At 45.0% G+C, this 19,613-nt stretch overlaps 1 protein-coding gene across 1 annotated transcript in view; it reads left to right on the forward strand.

Moving 5' to 3' along the window:
• LOC124770387 overlaps positions 1-19,613 on the forward strand; it is a 98,489-nt gene that overhangs the window by 38,892 nt on the left and 39,984 nt on the right. The window contains exons 2-3 of the mRNA XM_047249213.1: positions 13,139-13,189; positions 15,826-16,819. Of these exons, the coding sequence (XP_047105169.1) occupies positions 13,140-13,189; positions 15,826-16,819 (1,044 nt within the window). The 5' untranslated portion in view covers position 13,139. The remainder of the gene's footprint in view (positions 1-13,138; positions 13,190-15,825; positions 16,820-19,613) is intronic.

A 19,613-nucleotide genomic window follows, 5' to 3' on the forward strand; every position in this document is an offset into this window, starting at 1 on the left:
GAGGTGTACAGGATCTGTATCATTTCAAGGAAAAGGAGGAGGTGGGGGAACGGAATGAGATCGTACAGGTTCCACATGGGGGAGGGGAGACGGATGCAATGGGTAAGGCGGAGAGTATGGTGTTCAAGGATTTGAAGGGATTTATAAAAGGTAGGGGGGGCGGAGATCCAGGCCGGATGGGCGTAACAAAGGATAGGGCGGATGAGGGATCTATAGGTGTGGAGTACGGTGGAGGGGTCCAGACCCCACGTACGGCCGGAAAGGAGCTTGAGGAGATGGAGTCGGGAGCGTGCCTTGGCTTGGATTGTCCGGAGATGGGGGGTACAGGAGAGTCCACGATCGAGGGTGGCGCCAAGGTACTTAAGGGTGGGGGTGAGGGCGATAGGACGGCCCATAGATGGTGAGATAGAAATCAAGGAGGCGGAAGGAAGGGGTGGTTTTGCCTACAATGATCGCCTGGGTTTTGGAGGGATTGACCTAGAGCAACCACTGGTTGCACCAAGCGGTGAACTGGTCAAGATGGGATTGGAGTTGGGAGTGCTGCAGGGTGGGGGCAAGGGCAAGGAAGGTGGTGTCATCGGCAAATTGGAGAAGGTGGACGGGGGGTGACGGCGGCGGCATGTCCGCCATATGTAAAAGGTACAGAAGGGGAGCCTTGGGGCACACCGGCGGAGGGAAAAAAGGTGTAGGAATCCGTGTTATTGATGGTGACGTAGGAAGGACGGTGGGAGAGACAGGAGCCGATCAGACGCCCGTAGTTAATGGGAAGGGCGAAGGTTTGGAGCTTGAAGAGGAGACCGGAATGCCATACGTGGTCATAAGTACGTTCGAAGTCCAGGGAGAGGAAAATTGCGGAGCGACGGGAATTAAGCTGTTCGGAAAGGAGGAGTGAGGTGAAGGAGAAGATCGTCGGAAGAGAAGGACGGAAGAAAGCCATGCTGGGTAACGGGAAGGAGGCGATGCTGGCGGAGATGCTGGTGGATGCGGCGGGTGAGGATAGATTCCAGGACCTTGCTGAAGACCGAGGTAATGCTGATGGGACGGTAGGAGGAGACGGCGGACGGCGGTTTACCAGGTTTAAGGAACATCAGGATACGGGAGGTTTTCCACAGGTTGGGGTAGTAACCGGTGGACAGGACTACATTGTAGTGCCTGGCCAGGGTGGAGAGGAAAGAGACAGGAGCTTCACGAAGATGAGGTAGGTGACACGATCATGACCAGGAGCGGTGTTGCGTTTCATGCGGAGTGTAGCAATGAGATCCTGTGTAGTGATTGGGGCATTGAGTTCCGTGTGTGCAATGTTGTCCAAGTACTGGAAAGCAGGTACGAGGGGAGGGACAGAGGTGTCAGTTCGATCGCGGACATCCGGGAAGAGGGAGTAATCGAACTGGGGATCATCGGGGATGTCTTCACTGGTGCTGTGGTAGCTTCTTTATAGCCCGTGGACGGCTTCTGATTGGTCGGCGATTATGTACTGCTGTCGCAGACGATGTCACTGTGTGCGCTGTGGCGCCACCGCTTCCGTTGGAACGTAAACCTTGGAAGGAACGTCTCTGCTGCTTCTCTGCATCAAGCGCTCGTTTCCGTGCACATCTCAGATGGTATCCGCTCTCCCGGTTGAAGTTCTTTTGGTTCATTCTTATTTCAACAGCCTCCTTAATAAGAGAATCCCAGTATGTGGAGGCATGGGACAGAAATTTTGTTTCATCAAACAATATTTTATGTTTTTTCGTGAGGCTGTGCTCCGCAATTGCCGATTTCTCCATGACCTGTCCGTAGACATCTATCGCCACATTCCTCCACAAACCTACCAACACACTGTCAGATCCTTGATATGCAGAATCAGTGATGCATTTCGTTCCAAAGACGAACAAACAAGCTATTAAGCAGGTGGTCTTAATTTTTTGGCTCATCAGTGTATTTTCACTAAGAAAATTTGGGCGATTAAAGATTTCCATTATTAATTAACTGAAACTACACTACTGGCCATTAAAATTGCTACACCAAGAAGAAATGCAGACGATAAACGGGTATTCATTGGAGAAATATATTATACTAGAACTGACATGTGACTACATTTTCACGCAGTTTGGGTGCATAGGTCCTGAGAAATCAGTACCCAGAACAACCATCTCTGGCCGAAATACGGGCTTGATACGCATGGACATTGAGTCAAACAGAGCTTGGATGGCGTGTACAGGTACAGCTGCCCCATGCAGCGTCAACACGATATCACAGTTCATCGAGAGTAGTAACTGGCTTATTGTGACGAGCCAGTTGCTCGGCCACCATTGACCAGACGTTTTCAATTGATGAGAGATCTGGAGAATGTGCTGGCCAGGGCAGCAGTAGAACGTATTCTGTATCCAGAAAGGCCCGTACAGGACCTGTAACACGCAGTCGTGCATTATCCTGCTGAAATGTAGGGTTTCGCAGGGATCGAATGAAGGGTAGAGTCACGGGTCGTAACACATCTGAAATGTAACGTCCACTGTTCAAAGTGCCGTCAATGCGAACAAGAGGTGACCGAGACGTGTAACCAATGGCACCCCATACCATCACGCCGGGTGATACGCCAGTATGGCGATGACAAATACACGCTTCCAATGAGCGTTGCCATTCGTGCACCCAGGTTCGTTGTTGAGTACACTATCACAGGCGCTCCTGTCTGTGATGCAGCGTGAAGGGTAACCGCAGCCATGGTCTCCGAGCTGATAGTCTATGCTGGTGCAAACGTCGTCCAACTGTTCGTGCAGGTGGTTGTTGTCTTGCAAACGTCCCCATCTGTTGACTCAGGGATCGAGACGTGGCTGCACGATTCGTTACAGCCATGAGGATAATATGCCTGTCATCTCGACTGCTATTGATGCGAGGCCGTTGGGATCCAGCACGGCGTTTCGTATTACCCTCGTGTGAACCCACCGATTCCATATTCTGCTAACAGTCATTGGACCTCAACCAACGCGAGCAGCAATGTCGCGATACGATAAACCGCAATCGCTATAGGCAACATACGACCTTTATCAAAGTCGGAAACGTGACGGTACGCATTTGTCCTCCTTACACGTGGCATCACAACAACGTTTCACCAGGCAACGCCGGTCAACTGCTGTTTGTGTATGAGAAATCGGTTGGAAACTTTCTTCATATCAGCACGTTGTGGGTGTCGCCACCGGTGCCAGTCTTGTGTGAATGCTCTGAAAAGCTAATCATTTGCATATCACAGCATCTTCTTCCTGTCGGTTAAATTTCGCGTCTGTAGCTCTTCATATCAAGTTGAAATACATTAAAATATGCACTGTCATCTTTGTTCCCAATTTATTAATTCACTTCTCCTTTTTTTTTTTTTGACCGAGCGAGGTGGCGCAGTGGTAGCACACTGGACTCGCATTCGGGAGGACGACGGTTCAATCCCGTCTCCAGCCATCCTGATTTAGGTTTTCCGTGATTTCCCTAAATCGTTTCAGGCAAATGCTGGGATGGGTCCTTTGAAAGGGCACGGCCGATTTCCTTCCCAATCCTTCCCTAACCCGAGCCTGCGCTCCGTCTCTAATGACCTCGTTGTCGACGGGACGTTAAACACTAACCTAACCTTCTCCTTTTTGTGAGGTTAATAACTGGCAACATAGCTATTTTTTCCTGTGATGTTCCTGCACTTGTCAGTCAACATATTTATGTAGACAGGAAACGACTACCCATATCACAAGAAGGTATAGGCGCAAATTTGTGGGAAAATATTTATGACAGTTTCAGATCAAGTTCTTTTTTCACGCTTTCACCATAAAATACCTTCTTTATGAAACAAAAGAGCTAGTAGTGCAGGTTGCTGATTATGAAATCATCCAGTTTCCCTAGGCCACGACTGAAGAATCTCTGAAATTCCTCAGCAACAGGTACTCAGTCTGCCTATGGGAGACACGAGGCTCATTGTAGAGGGCAATTTAGAATAGTTTGTCGAAATGTTAATTACATTCTGCTGCACATTTTTGCAGTCAAATGCTGCTTTTCGACTCTGATACGTGTGGCATCATATGGTGAGTAAACCTACAATGAAAGAAGTATTTGCTTTAGAGTTAAATATACAAGTATTCATTTTATTTCATAGTGATTTAATGGCACCAAAATTATAAGAATAAAACATTGCTGCCCCCAATCAAGTACACCATCTAGTAAGGATAGGCTGATGGGGTAACAGTAACTCAGGCAGAAAATGGTTCAAATGACTCTGAGCACTATCGGACTTAACTTCAGAGGTCATCAGTCCCCTAGAACTTAGAACTACTTAAACCTAACTAACCTAAGGACATCACACACATCCATGCCTGAGGCAGGTTTCGAACCTGCGAGCCGGCCGAAGTGGCCATGCAGTTAAAGGCGCTACAGTCTGGAACCGCAAGACCGCTACGGTCGCAGGTTCGAATCCTGTCTCGGGCATGGATGTTTGTGATGTCCTTAGGTTAGTTAGGTTTAACTAGTTCTAAGTTCTAGGGGACTAATGACCTCAGCAGTTGAGTCCCATAGTGCTCAGAGCTATTCGAACCTGCGACTGTAGCGGTCGCACGGTTCCAGACTGTAGTGCCTAGAAACGCTCGGCCACACTGGCCGGCTACTCAGGCAGACTCTCTTCATAAGGAGCTACACGAGCAGTGGCTAATAAAAATCTCTCTATAAAACAAAATATTATTTTAAAATGACTGATTTATTTTGAGAGATTTAGGACCATTAAAACTGAAATTATCATAAATTTTACACATACTTTTTTAATTAAGTTATGGGATGGGTGAATCACAGCTCTTAGTGCTGGCAAACTGCAGGGAGCCGATGTGACCTTGAGATGTCCGATTTCGTGACAGGGAGTGGGTGTGACCTTGAGGTGTCCGATTTCGTGACAGGGAGTGGGTGTGACCTTGAGGTGTCCAATTTCCTGACAGGGAGTGGGTGTGACCTAGAGGCAACCAATTTCTTGACAGCCACTCTGGCAGGGTTTGTTCAAATTCCACAAGACAACTCTGCTACTGTGTCACTGTCAAGTCAGCCATGGTACCTGACTTAGAAGGCTATATTTACACTGTCATGAAATGAAAGGCTTGCTGGTTGTGGTTATGGGTAAATAGAGCTGTTTATCACACTCGTTCTGCAGAGGGTTGCTTCCTCTTGTGATAATCTTAACTTTCTATTTGGATTATCCTCCCCCCCCCCTCCTTTCCCTTCTTCAAGCCCAATTCCTGAAGCGTATATCAGGACCATAAAAACTGAAGTGTCTGCACAAAACCATTAAAATATGCATCTGAACTGAAAATAATGTGTATTATACACACAGTTAAACTCAAAGTGCTTTATATGTACATTATGCATGTGTTTGTCCCCAAATGGTCAAAATATGTAAATATGCATGGAAAAAGTGTACATATTTGGAGCCAGAATAGTAGTTAAATAGGTTAGTACTAAGTTTCTCCGATGTTAGTCAATCTGTATATTGAGCAAGCAGTAAACGAAACAAAAGAAAAATTCGTAGTAGGAATTAAAATCTATGGAGAAGAAATAAAAACTTTGAGGTTCGCTGATGACATTGTAATTTTGTCAGAGACAGAAAAGGACCTGGAAGAGCAGCTGAACGGAATGGACAGTGTCTTGAAAGGAGGATATAAGATGAACATCAACAAAAGCAGCAAAACGAGGATAATGGAATGTAGTCGAATTAAATCTGGTGTTGCTGAGGGTATAAGATTAGTAAATGAGTTTTGGTATTTGGGGAGCAAAATTACTGATGATGGTCGAAACAGAGAGGATATAAAATGTAGACTGGCAGTGGCACAATGGCAAGGAAAGCGTTTCTGAAGAAGAGAAATTTGTTAACATCGAGTATAGATTTAAGTGTCAGTAAGTCGTTTATGAAAGTATTTGTATGGAGTGTGGCCATGTTGGAAGTGAAACGTGGACGATAAATAGTTTGGACAAGAAGAGAATAGAAGCTTTTGAAATGTGGTGCTACAGAAGAATGCTGAAGATTAGGTGGGTAGATCACATAACTAATGAGGAGGTGTTGAATATAATTAGGGAGAAGAGAAATTTGTCGCACACCTTGACTAGAAGAAGGGATCGGTTGGTAGGGCACGTTCTGAGGCATCAAGGAATCACCAATTTAGTACTGGAGGGCAGCTTGGAGGGTAAAAATCGTAGAGGGAGACCGGGAGATGAATACAGTTAGCAGATTCAGAAGGATGTAGGATGCAGTAGGTACTGGGAGATGAAGACGCTTGCACAGGATAGAGTAGCATGGAGAGCTGCATAAAACCAGTCTCTGGACTGAAGATCACAACAATAACTAAGTTTCAGCTATGTCCAATGATCCTATTTGTATAGAATTCTCATATTTACTAATCCATATAAATATTCACAACATGTATAATCTGCCCTATGCTTATTAAGGGGATATTAGCGATCGCAGCATACATAAACAGACAGCGACAGCTTGCCGAAAAACAGCCTCCGCGCATTAAGTTCGCCAAAAACGGAATTTACACGAGAATTGGCGAGAAAGAAGACTGACGTCAGGTACAACCGACATAATCCTTAGTTGTGACTTTAGCTAAGACCAACATAAACTTTGAATAAAAAGAGATCTACTTCACTCATGTGCTTAGTTACAAGTCTCCTTGCGGCAAAGACGTAAGTGTCACATAAACTACAACCTCCTTTTTAACGTACAGCATCCTTCTAGTGTTCCCATTAACTTTCATACTTCATCAGCAAACCTAGGGTGCTTCAGCTGTGCTGCTAACAGGTATCACGTGTCCGCTTTCACAGTTTAAACATCTGCTTACGTTCTCTAGGGCCGCTAAGAACAGTTTAGGGAACATGCATTTTTTTTGACACTGTCTCCAGTTTTGATTTCCTCATTACTCTGTTCAATTATAATGGAAGTCGTAGTATGAACCTAAATATTTAGTCAGTATACTTGCACGAGCGCAGTGCTCTTAAGTGTTGTCATTAAAGATTTTGTTGAACTAAGTGATGGGCTTTCATACTCATTGCTCTGTTCAATAATTACGTTCATGATGTACAGCCAAGCAGTAGTAGCCGAACGCGACAGACGCAGCAACAGATAAGTAAACCGCATTTGCGACATTTACGAGTTCCTAACCAGGAGCGAATTTTATTATATTGTCTGTGTGCTTTAATAGTTTAGTTTCTTGAGTTTCTGCGTGTCAATTTAAAATCTAATAGCCACAGTTTTCGCGTTTTCGTTTGCGTTAGAAAGTAAACCGATTTTGTGGTATATTACAAGTTCCTTGTCAGGGGGAAAATATTTAGTTTCACCTGAGTGCTTCGGTAGTAAGGTTCTTGAATATCTGCGTATTACTAGACACAGTTCATGCGTTTTCGTCAGGGTCTGCAGTAGATTTCCGTAGCTCGAATCGATAGTCCGTTTATCTGCATAGTTTAGTTTTCCACGGTCTTTGATATGGCCAGGTACTGCGATTGTCGTGAGCGGATGCGAGCCTAGATGGTGACACTTCGCTCTCAGTTTCAGGCTGTGATGGCTTCGGTTACACAGCTTGAGGCTGCAGTGGATGGGCAGCACTGTTGTGGAACGGCCGTGGGGATCCAACGGACGTCCAGCGCGTCAGAGTCCTCCGATCGGTCCTCACCGGTGGCCAACCCAGTTATTGCTCGCACTGAGGCTGACCCCTCACCTGCGGTCGAGTGGGAGGTCGCTCCAGGGCGAAGCCGGCGGCGAAAGACTTCCCATGCGGCCGCACGTAAGGCCTCTCCGGTTTGTCTGGCAAACAGGTTCCACCTACTGTCTGTGGCTGACACTGTCGCTGAGCCGGATGCCTTTGCCTGTCCTGTTTCAGAGGAAACCACTTAGCCTGCAAGATCCGGGCAATCGCAGAGGGTGGGACTATTGGTAGTTGGGAGCTCCAACGTTAGACGCGTTATGGGGCCCCTTATGGACTTGGCTGAGAAGGAGGGAAAGAAAACCAATGTTCACTCCGTGTGCATACTGGGTGGAGTTATTCCAGATGTGCAAAGGGTCCTCCCGGATGCCATGAAGAGCACAGGGTGCAGACAACTGCAGGTGGTCGCTCACGTCGGTACCAATGATGTGTGTCGCTTTGGATCAGAAGAGATTCTCTCTGATTTCGAGCGGCTAACAGAAATGGTAAAGGCTGCCAGTCTTGCTTGCAAGATGAAAGCAGAGCCGACCATTTGCAGCATAGTCGACAGGACCGATTGCGGACCTCTGGTACAGAGCCGACTGGAGGGTCTGAATCAGAGGCTCAGACGGTTCTGCGACCGTGTAGGCTGCAGATTCCTCGAAGTGCGCCAAAGGGTGGTTGGGTTTGTTGCTGTTAGAAGTAGTTTAACTTGTCGCGAAATTGAAGTAGGTACTTCCTGTGAGTTAGTATGGGCAGAGGTCATTGTTGGCAACCGGAACAAAATAATAATTGGATCCTTTTACCGACCTCCCAGTTCAGATGATTCAGTTGCTGAAAGGTACAAAGAAAACTTGAGTCTGATTTGAAACACGTACCTGACTCATAGGATAATAGTTGGTGATGACTTTAATTTACCCTCGATATGTTGGCGAAAATACATGTTTATTTCCGGAGGTACGCATAAAATATCATTCCAAATTGTGTTAAACGCATTCTCTGAAAATTATTTCGAGCAGTTAGTTCATGAGCCCACGCGAATAGTAAACGGTTGTGAAAACACACTTGACCTCTTAGCAACAAATAATCCTGAGTTAATGACCAGCATCAAAACCGATATGGGGGTTAGTGAGCACAGGGTTGTCGTGGCGAGATTGAACATTGTTATCCCCAAATCCTCGAAAAGCGAAAAATATACCTATTCAAAAAAGCAGATAAACATTCACTTGACGCCATCCTGAGAGACAATCTCCACTCATTCCAAATTAGTAATATAAGTGTAGACCACATGTGGCTTAAATTCAAAGAAATAGTATCGGCAGCAATTGAGAGGTTTATACCAAATAAACTAACAAACGACGCAGCTGATCCTCCTTGGTACACAAAACGGGTTGGAACACTGTTACAGAAACAACGAAACAATCATGCCAAATTTAAACAGACGCAAAATCTCCAAGATTGGCGATTCTTTACAGAAGCTCGAAACTTGGCGCGGAGTTAAATGCGAGACGCCTATAGCAGTTTCCACAACGAAACTTTGTCTCGAAACCTGGCAGAAAATCCAAAGAGGTTCTGGTCGTATGTGAAGAAACAATCAATGCCTTCTCTGCGCCATAACAATGGAGATACTATCTAAGACAGTGCTGCCAAAGCAGATTTACTAAACACAGCCTTCCGAAATGCCTTCACAAAAGAAGACGAAGTAAATATTCCAGGATTCAAATCGAGAACAGCAGCCAACATGAGTAACGTAGAAGTAAATACCCGCGGAGTTCTGAAGCAACTCAAATCACTTAATAAAAGCAAGTCTTCTGGTCCAGACTGTATACCAGTTAGGTTCCTTTCAGGGTATGCTGATGCATTAGCTCCATACTTAACAATCATAAACAACCGTTCGCTCGACGAAAGATCCGTACCCAAAGACTGGAAAGTTGCAAAGGTACACCAATATTCAAGAAAGGTAGTAGGAGTAATCCACTAAATTACAGGCCCATATCGTTAACGTCGATATGCAGCAGGAGTTTTGAACATACATTGTGTTCGAACATTATGAATTACCTCGAAGGAAACGGTCTACTGACACACAGTCAACATGGGTTTAGAAAACATCGTTCCTGTGAAACACCACTAGCTCTTTATTCACATGAAGTGCTGAGTGTTATTGACAAGGGATTTCAGATAGATTCGGTATTCCTGGATTTCCGGAATGCATTTGACACTGTACCACACAAGCGGCTCGTAGTAAAATTACGTGCTTATGGAATATTGCCTCAGTTATGTGACTGGATTTGCGATTTCCTGTGAGAGAGCTCACAGTTCGTAGTAATTGACGGAAAGTCATCGAGTATAACAGAAGTGATTTCAGGTATTCCCCAAGGTAGTGTTATAGGCCCTTTACTGTTCCTTATCTATATAAACGATCTGGGAGACAATCTGAGCATCCGTCTTCGGTAGTTTGCAGATGACGCTCTCGTTTATCGACTAATAAAGTCATCAGAAGATCAAAACAAACTGCGATACGATTTATAAAAAAATAACGAACACTGTGAGGTCATCCACATGAGAACTAAAAGGAACTCGTTAAACTTCGGTTACACAATAAATCAGTCTAATCTAAAAGCCGTAAATTCAACTAAATACCTATGTATGACATCGAACAAGTTCGAAGAAAGGCAGCACGTTTTGTATTATCGCGAAATATGGGAGAGAGTGTCACAGGAATGATACGGGACTCGGGCTGGAAATCCTTAAAAGAAAGACGTTTTTCGTTGCGACGGAATCTTCTCACGAAATTCCAATCACCAACTTTCTCCTCCGAATGCGAAAATATTTTGTTGACACCGACCTACATAGGGCGGAACGATCACCACGATAAAATAAGGGAAATCAGAGCTCGTACGGAAAGATATAGGTGTTCATTCTTTGCGCGCTATATGAGATTGGAATAATAGAGAATTGTGAAGGTGGTTCGATGAACCCTCTACCAGGCACATAAATGTGATTTGCAGAGTATCCATGTTAGATGTGCAAATGACGTTCTGTGTTATATCAGCTTCTCAAAACAGCTTTTTAATTTGTTCTGTTCTGTGTGACTGGTGATAATTTCAATGGATATCGTGTACATTACGAACATGAGGTCGACATGTGTGTTACTTGTTCAGTTTCTTGTGAAAGAGAATAATCACAACGTTGTTCCAGTTTTGGGGTCGTTTAGCGTAAATACGACTCCTCCGGCAAAAATTTCGAAGTTTCTGCGGGGATATTTTCTGAATATCTCGGTTCAAGGGACCTGCGGCTCGTCACATAGCAGGACAAAGCGAAACAGAGTAATGCGATATCTCTCAGACAGACCCTATGGTACAATGGTTTGGATGCCGTCGCTGTGGGAAAATTTCACCACAGTTCGTAGTGCCGCTCTTTCAGTGCACTCAATGAATTCATACACGAGGTAGCAGTAAACCTATCCATTACCGTTAATGCACATTTTACACTGCTGGAAAATAAACCTAAGCAAAAACAAGCAGTGCTGAATGCATGATTGAGGACATGGAGTAAAGTGGGCGTTACTGTTGTCAAGAAGAAGTTCCATGCGGAAATGGAAGAATATTCTTTCCAAACAAGGCGCACAGCACGTCCCGTCGATATTTGCACTGTTATCATGTTGTTTTAATGGTCTTGCCAATGCTTTGCAATTGCTAAATATGTATGGGAATTGGATGTATGTACCAGTCTCCTTCTCCATTTTCTCTCTGTACATCTCTCCGTTCTCCTCACGTGGATCATCTCCTTCTCCCTCCTCTCTCTCTCTAATTTTCTCTTCCTCTCTCCCTGTGCATCACTTCCTCCCCCCTCTGTATATCCCCTTCCTCCCTCTCTAATCTTGAGCCTTTTTTTATTGCTATTTGCAAATTCAGATTACATAGTGAACTTTCCCACTTCCTCTGAAAATTGACTGGGAGGACGAAATCAGGACAGCACATTGTTGTTTAGACAGTTTGTGTTTGAAAATATACGAAATGAGAAAGAATATACATACGAGGGTGAGTAAAATGAAAACCTTAAATTTGTAATAACAAATCGAAATTTCGCACCGTTATCCTGTAAGTTGGTAAACTTGCTACAAAGAGCGTGCAGAATGGCCTGTAGGTGGCAGCATAGTGCAGATGCACACATACCGTCGCAGTATCAGTATAAAGATGACCGCTCCACTTGCGACTTGCACCAGGGAAGAACAGCGTTCTGTTATTCGGTTTTTGCGTAGTGAAGGTGTGAAACCTGTTGAAATTCATCGACGAATGAAGGTTCAGAACGGTGATGCATGTGTGTCACAGCAGCAAGTCTACGAATGGAGTAGGAAGTTCGCAAATGGTGTGACTTCATTGGAAGATGCTCCTCGTCCAGGTCAGGCACAACGAGTTGTGACTCCACAGAACATTGCACCAGTTGAAGCCATAGTGAAGGAAAACCGCCAAGTGACACGGAATGACATTGCAACATCTTTACAGATTAGTCATGGGTCAGCACACCACATTGTGCATGATGTGCTGCAGTTTCACAAAGTGTCTGCAGGATGGGTGCCACGGCAGCTGACTCCTGAAATGAGAGAACGACGTGTTGATGCTTGTGAAGAACTTTTTCGGCGCTTTGAACGAGAAGGTGATGGCTCCCTTGCAAGAATCGTTACTGGCGACGAAACCTGGGTTCACCAACCGGAAACGAAGAGAGTGAGCAAGGAATGGCGTCATTCCTCATCACCAAAACCAAAGAAGTTTCGAACAGAACCATGAGCAGGGAAGGTTATGATGACCCTCTTTTGGGACGAAAAAGGCGTCAGTTTTGATCATTACATGCCTAGAGGGACCACTGTCATCAGTGCATCATACAAAGATCTCCTAAAAAATCATCTGCGGCCTGCAATCAAATCAAAGCGACGTGGATTTCTGTCAGCAGCTGTCCTTTTACAACATGACAATGGAAGGCCCCACACTGCCCGTACAACAGTTGCAACAATCACAGAACTGCATTTTGAGTGTCTTGCTCATCCACCATACTCACCAGACCTTGCCCCAAGTGATTTCCATATGTTTGGACCACTCAAAGACGCAATGGGAGGAAAGAAGATCCGTTCTGATGAAAAGGTACGCCACGTGGTGCATGAGTAGTTGCGAGTACTACCAAAAGAATTTTTTCTAAAGGAGTTTATGCACTTTGTAAGAGCTGGATGACTTGCATTGAGCGTGGGGGAGATTATGTTGAAAAGTGATACAGCTCTGTACCACTTCCGCACAATAAACAATATTTTAAAAAATATTTAAGATTTTCATTTGACTCACCCTCGTATATTGCCCATGCATGCTTGGGAGAGAGTGTGAGAACATATGATTGCTATCTGGTTATAGTTTTTAATAAAAAAAAATCATGATGCAATTAATACAGCTTGCCATTTCTGTGTTCATATTCCCATTTTTATTTTCCAGAATGCCTACGCTACAGGACATAGTAACTGCAATGGCATCTGGTCATGGAGGGTGAGTATTCTGTTTATTCTTTATGGAATTTGCAAAAGGTCTGTTGTACCTACAGCAGCTGATTGACATTGCCAGGCAGTCTTGATACACCAACACGAGGGCATTGCCTACAAGGTAAGAGGATGCTAGTTTCACCAATTGTATACTTACCCCTGTGGACAATGCTGGTACGGCGCTGTTGTGCTGTGGCACTTGGCTCAGAGAGAGCCAATTCATACACTGGTAGCGGAAGAAATCTCCATAATAAACATTTGGCTAATAAAGTGAGGTGGCGGTGTACAGGTTCTAATCACCAGGCAATTCTTTAAAATGACAACGAGATCGTTTCTGAATTGCATATTATTAATTATTTCCTTTTCAACAATTTTAAATTTACCTTTATTCATGTTTTAATTATTACATTTTATCACTTTAATAAGTTACGCACTTGGCAAGTCTGCTGTAGACTTTACCTGTTGCACTATTTACTTAATGCATTCTCTACAATTTTATAGGCTTTGTAGACGTACAGTAGCGACAGCTAACGAGCTTATGGGACAAACATATGTTGTGCTACTGTACTGCAGTGTGTTATGAAAAGCAGCGCTATTGGTAGCATGACTCCGCCGGAACTGTGGGTTGGTTTACACCGTATTTTAAATGTGTGACAAGCTAACCTGATTTTGTGAACATTTTACGGCTTTTTTTTATATAGTAGTATATGTGAGAAAATAGGTATGCTTCGTCATATTTTAAGCTCATGTTTCCACATGTATGACAGTAATAATTTTTCATTATGGAAAATTTTATTGTTTTAAGATGTAATCTGTTAGTTGTATTTCATTTTTTGAAGCTATAAAAATGATCATTTCTGGGCAAAAGTCTTGTGATCATTGACGAAAATAAGAGAAAAAGGAATTTATTCTTCACTTCCCGGATCACTGTTTTAATTCGCGACTATGACGCAGCTCCGGAAGTGATTCATAGTATCTTCTTGACACAGTTGCCCTCAAACATCACTTTCAATAATTAAAAATCCCAAATCGTTGAAACTTGTCTTCTAAGAAGAGGATTCAAAGCCATTTTTTGTTCAACTTCAAATATGAAACTGCCATTTTGCAGTTGTTCTTTGTGATCATAAGTGATGTTCTTAGAGTGTGTCCAGGATTAGGAAATCAATGTTTGATGTCTTATTGGTGCTGACTGGGATGAAGTGAGTTGCGGTAAACATCGTCTTTTCGTGGAATCGAACTAATATGAAACGTACAATGAATAATATAAAACAGCCAAAATTCCGTTAACCATTCTTTTAAAACTGTTGCGGTCTTGCCAACTCAAGCGCCACGCGTTTCTATGGATCCTACTGCGAGTTTGATGTGATAGAGATCGAAGTCTGAGAGATGAATGTTGCCTTAACTCATCGCAGCTGTCCATCAGGTGATTCAGCCAAACAAGCCATTTACATCTCCGTCATGCACGACTGTAAGGGAGATGACACAACAGAATATTTAATTTTAAATTTTGATGGCGCTAGCCATTAGGTTGCAGACAAGATAGCAGCCGTCATTTAAGAGGCCATCCAGTTACCTCCAGTGAAGGGAGAGGTGGAACAAGTGAGTGGTTCGTACATCATTTGCTGCTGAAATGAAAAACTTGTTTCTACTTTTCTAATGGTATCGGAAAACTTGTGCAATGATCGACCGATTGCACTGACAAGCAGGCTTCCTATCTAGAAAAATGGTACCATTGTAAATTTAATACTGTTATGATAAATCTGTAAACTATACTTTTTCATGTTACTTTGAGCTACGAGGATAATCCCAAAAGTAAAGCCTCCTATTTTTTTATACGCACATAGACCTGTTTGTTTCTACAATGTTTTGCATCAGTTTACAGCTTGAACATTTAGCTATTTTTCGACATAATCACCATTTCTGCCGATGCATTTTTGTAGATGCTGTGGCAGTTTTTGTATGCCCATGTCATACCACCTCGCCGCCATGCTGTTCAGAAAGTTGCGAACCTCTTCTTTCACTTCACTTTCCGGCCAAACGTTCTTTTAACCTAGGGAACAGGTGATAGTCACTGGCGCCAAGTCAGGACTATAGGGTGGGTGGGTGATTATGTTCCACTGAAACTGTTGCAGGAGAGCAACGGTTTGCCGAGCTATGTGTGGGCGAGCGTTGTCGGAGAATGTGTGCGCCGTTGCTCAACATTCCTCTTCTCGGGTTCTGAATTGCCCGTTTGAGTTTTTTCAGAGTCTCACAGTACCTGCCAGTGTTAACTGTGGTCCCAGCGATTCAGCTCCGATGACGAGGTGAAAGAAAAGGTTCATAACTTTCTGAACAGCACGGCGGCGAGCTGGTACGACATGGGCAAACAAAACCTGCCACAGCGTCTACAAAAATACATCGACAGGAATGCTGATTAGGTCGAAAAATAACTAAATGTCCAAGCTGTAAACTGACGTAAGCCATTGTAGAAATAAACAGGTCTATGTACTTATGAAAAAATAGGAGGCCTTACTTTTGGGATTACCCTCGTATATGCATACATTCATATACAGCAAGGGTGTTTTACCCTCGCCCTTGAGCACACGAAAACCATCGTCATAATCACTATCATCATCATCATCGTTATCATCTTGCTTGTTGTAGGTCTGCTGCTCTGGAATACAATAAAGGACCACACTCTACAGGAGAGGGGGACCGGTACGAGGAGCGCCTGCTGGCCCTGGTCTTCCTCCGCTGCGTGCGGTATGGGCTACACTTTCAGTTGTGTGCCAACAATGGCGATGCTGGGAAGTTCGATGACGTGGTGTTGGTATGGCGACCTGAGGGACAAAATGAGGTGAACACCCTGCTCGTCCAGCTCAAGCACAAGACCTCCTCGACGGCCATGACCGTACACAGTGGCGCGTGGCTGTCAAAGGCCACGAAATGCGACTTCGGGCTCAGGATGTACTGCACCTCTTACAGAGAAATTAGCCAGACACTGGATACGAACAGAGCCACATTCGCCCTGTTGACGAACGCCTGTCTGGGCGACAGTAGCCTCGACATACTTGAGCGCCAGTATGAGGGCACCTTCCCAGGTCTGGAGCTGCTAGAGACTGGTGGCCACCTGTACAAGCTCAAACCGAACAACGAACAGGTTTGGAAGGCAGTCCATGAGGACATCAGCTTTGTGGAGAATTTCTACCTGCTGTGCCAGCAGAGCAGTTCTAATAACATTGTAGGCGACATTTGCAGGGAGCTGGAAGAATTGCTGGGCGCCGGTGACCTATGCGAAACCTTGTGTGACAGCTTGTGCAAGAGCATCAGGGACTGGATGAACAACCAGAGCGCGTGTTTGACGAGTGCTTGGAGCACATGGCAGGCACTCGTGGACGAATACGTCAGGAAGCAGGTGACCGAGTGCAGAGTAGTTACCACCAGACTGGAGTACTGCAATGTGGAAAATGTTCGGAGCTACGTGGAGTCGTGTAACCCAGCGTGGTTGAGGCCTCCAGGAAGGCAAATGGAGGCTCTCTCTGCTACGAAGATTCACCAGGCACTGGCTAATGAAACGCACATCATGGTGGCTGTGGACCGATTCAGATTGCTGCGACACCGGATTCTCCGCTGTTGGGGACCGTACTGCCGATGGCTGGTAAGTTTCAGAGTGATGGAAGCTAGTAAAAAATTGTTATTTTAACTTGACATTTGATGCAATCAAAGAACATATTTTATTTTACTAACCACTGTCAGCAACTATTGGTCATCATCAAAAAGATTGAAAATAGTGTGAGATGGTAATCAACTAATACTTTATCAGATGGAATACATATACAGGGTGTTACAAAAAGGTACGGCCAAACATTCAGGAAACATTCCTCACACACATAAATAAAGAAAAGATGTAACTCTTCAGGCTTTCCCGGCGATCTAATGACATCTTGGGTTGTCGGGTGTTCTGCCGGATATCAGCGTCGTACTTGCACGATATTTCGGTCACGTAGCTCGAGACCTTCATCAGGTGCGACCTGAGACTGCTTCTCGAGTGGACCTGGTCCAGTATTTATGCCTATGGACTTCCCCCTCCACCAACGGCTGCAGGCGCTTCCTCTGTGGTCCGCGCCCATTCCCTGTGACCTGCTGGAGCGTTGCTGCTCCGTTTTCCGTCCGCTGCGGTTCTAGGTGTTCCCTCTGCGGTCCGCGCCCACCAAACCCGCTCCTGGGGGTTTCATCTACGGTCTGGGGTACCAGGCGTTCCCCCTGCGGTCCGCGCCCGCTCACCACGACTTGTTGGAGCGTTGCCGCTCCGTTTTTCATCTGCTGAGGCTCTGGATGTTCCCTCTGCGGTCCGCGCCCACCAGTCCCACTTCTGGGTGTTCCATCTTCGGTCTGGTGCTCCTGGCAGTCCGTCAGGGGCTCGTTTACCATCTCCATGTCTCTGGTTCTTCTGTTTGTGTAGTGTTGCAGCTGGCCCCGTTGCTCCTTTAACAATTCCAGAGCCGGATCCCAGGCTCTGCTTAGCTGGTACCCTGTGTCACGATTCATAAGATCGTCAGCCATTTTAATCTCAATCGATTCTCTTATGACACTGTCCCAAAATCTGGGTGTTTGTGCTAGAATCTTGGTATCCTCATACTTCATGGCATGATCTAGCTCTAGACAGTGTTCAGCAATGGCTGACTTAGTCACCTGTCTTAATCTAGTGTGCCTCTGATGTTCTTTGCACCTGATCTCCACAGTTCTTGTCGTCTGGCCAATGTAGGACATGCCACATTGACAAGGTATATTGTAAATCCCTGGTTTTCGTAACCCCAGAAAAGATGTTATCTGGACATGTGTCCGGAAACGCTTAATTTCCATGTTAGAGCTCATTTTAGTTTCGTCAGTATGTACTGTACTTCCTCGATTCACCGCCAGTTGGCCCAATTGAGGGAAGGTAATGTTGACTTCGGTGCTTGTGTTGACATGCGACTCATTGCTCTACAGTACTAGCTAGCATCAAGCACATCAGTACGTAGCATCAACAGGTTAGTGTTCATCACGAACGTGGTTTTGCAGTCAGTGCAATATTTACAAATGCGGAGTTGGCAGATGCCCATTTGATGTATGGATTAGCACGGGGCAATAGCCGTGGCGGAGCACGTTTGTATCGAGACAAATTTTGCAGAACGAAGGTGTCTCGACAGGAAGACGTTCGAAGCAATTGATCGGCGTCTTAGGGAGCACGGAATATTCTAGCCTATGACTCACGACTGGGGAAGATCTAGAACAACGAGGACACCTGCAAAGGACAAGGCAATTCTTCGTGCAGTTGACGATAACCCTAATGTCAGCGCCAGAGAAGTTGCTGCTGTACAAGGTAACGTTGACCACGTCACTGTATGGAGAGTGCTACGAGAGAACCAGTTGTTTCGGTACCATGTACAGCGTGTGCAGGCACTATCAGCAGCTGATTGGCCTCCACGGGTACACTTCTGCGAATGGTTCATCCAACAATGTGTCAATCCTCATTTCAGTGCAAATGTTCTCTTTACGGATGAGGCTTCATTCCAACGTGATCAAATTGTAAATTTTCACGCTCAACATGTGCGGGCTGACGAGAATCCGCACGCAATTGTGCAATCAAGTCATCAACACAGATTTTCTGTGAACGTTTAGTGATGTCTTGATTGGTCCCCATGTTCTTCCACCTACGCTCAATGGAGCACGTTATCATGATTTCATACGGGATACTCTACCTGTGCTACTAGAACATGTGCCTTTACAAGTACGACACAACATGTGGTTCATGCACGATGGAGCTCCTGCACATTTCAGTCGAAGTGTTCGCACGCTCCTCAACAACAGATTCAGTGACCGATGGATAGGTAGAGGCGGACCAATTCCATGGCCTCCACGCTCTCCTGACCTCAACCGTCTTGACTTTCATTTATGGGGGCATTTGAAAGCTCTTGTCTACGCAACACCGGTTCCAAATGTAGAGACTCTTCGTGCTCGTATTGTGGACGGCTGTGATACAATAGGCCATTCTCCAGGGCTGCATCAGCGCATCAGGTTTTCCATGCGACGGAGGGTGGATGCATGTATCCTCGCTAACGGAGGACATTTTGAACATTTCCTGTACCAAAGTGTTTGAAGTCCCGCTGGTACGTTCTGTTGCTGTGTGTTTCCATTCCATGATTAATATAATTTGAAGAGAAGTAATAAAATGGGCTCTAACATGGAAAGTAAGCGTTTCTGGACACATGTCCACATAACATATTTTCTTTCTTTGTGTGTGAGGAATGTTTCGCGAAAGTGTGGCCGTACATATTTGTAACACCCTGTATACAGGATGTATCACCTAAAATTTGCACCACAAATATTGCGGAATTGGAAAGTGCTATTGATGTGTGGCTTTCACAGAATGTATTGCTAGTCAGGGGCTTGTATTGCTAGCCAGTAAACCT

Source organism: Schistocerca piceifrons, unplaced genomic scaffold (genome assembly GCF_021461385.2).
Source record: "Schistocerca piceifrons isolate TAMUIC-IGC-003096 unplaced genomic scaffold, iqSchPice1.1 HiC_scaffold_822, whole genome shotgun sequence".
Lineage (NCBI taxonomy): Eukaryota > Metazoa > Arthropoda > Insecta > Orthoptera > Acrididae > Schistocerca > Schistocerca piceifrons.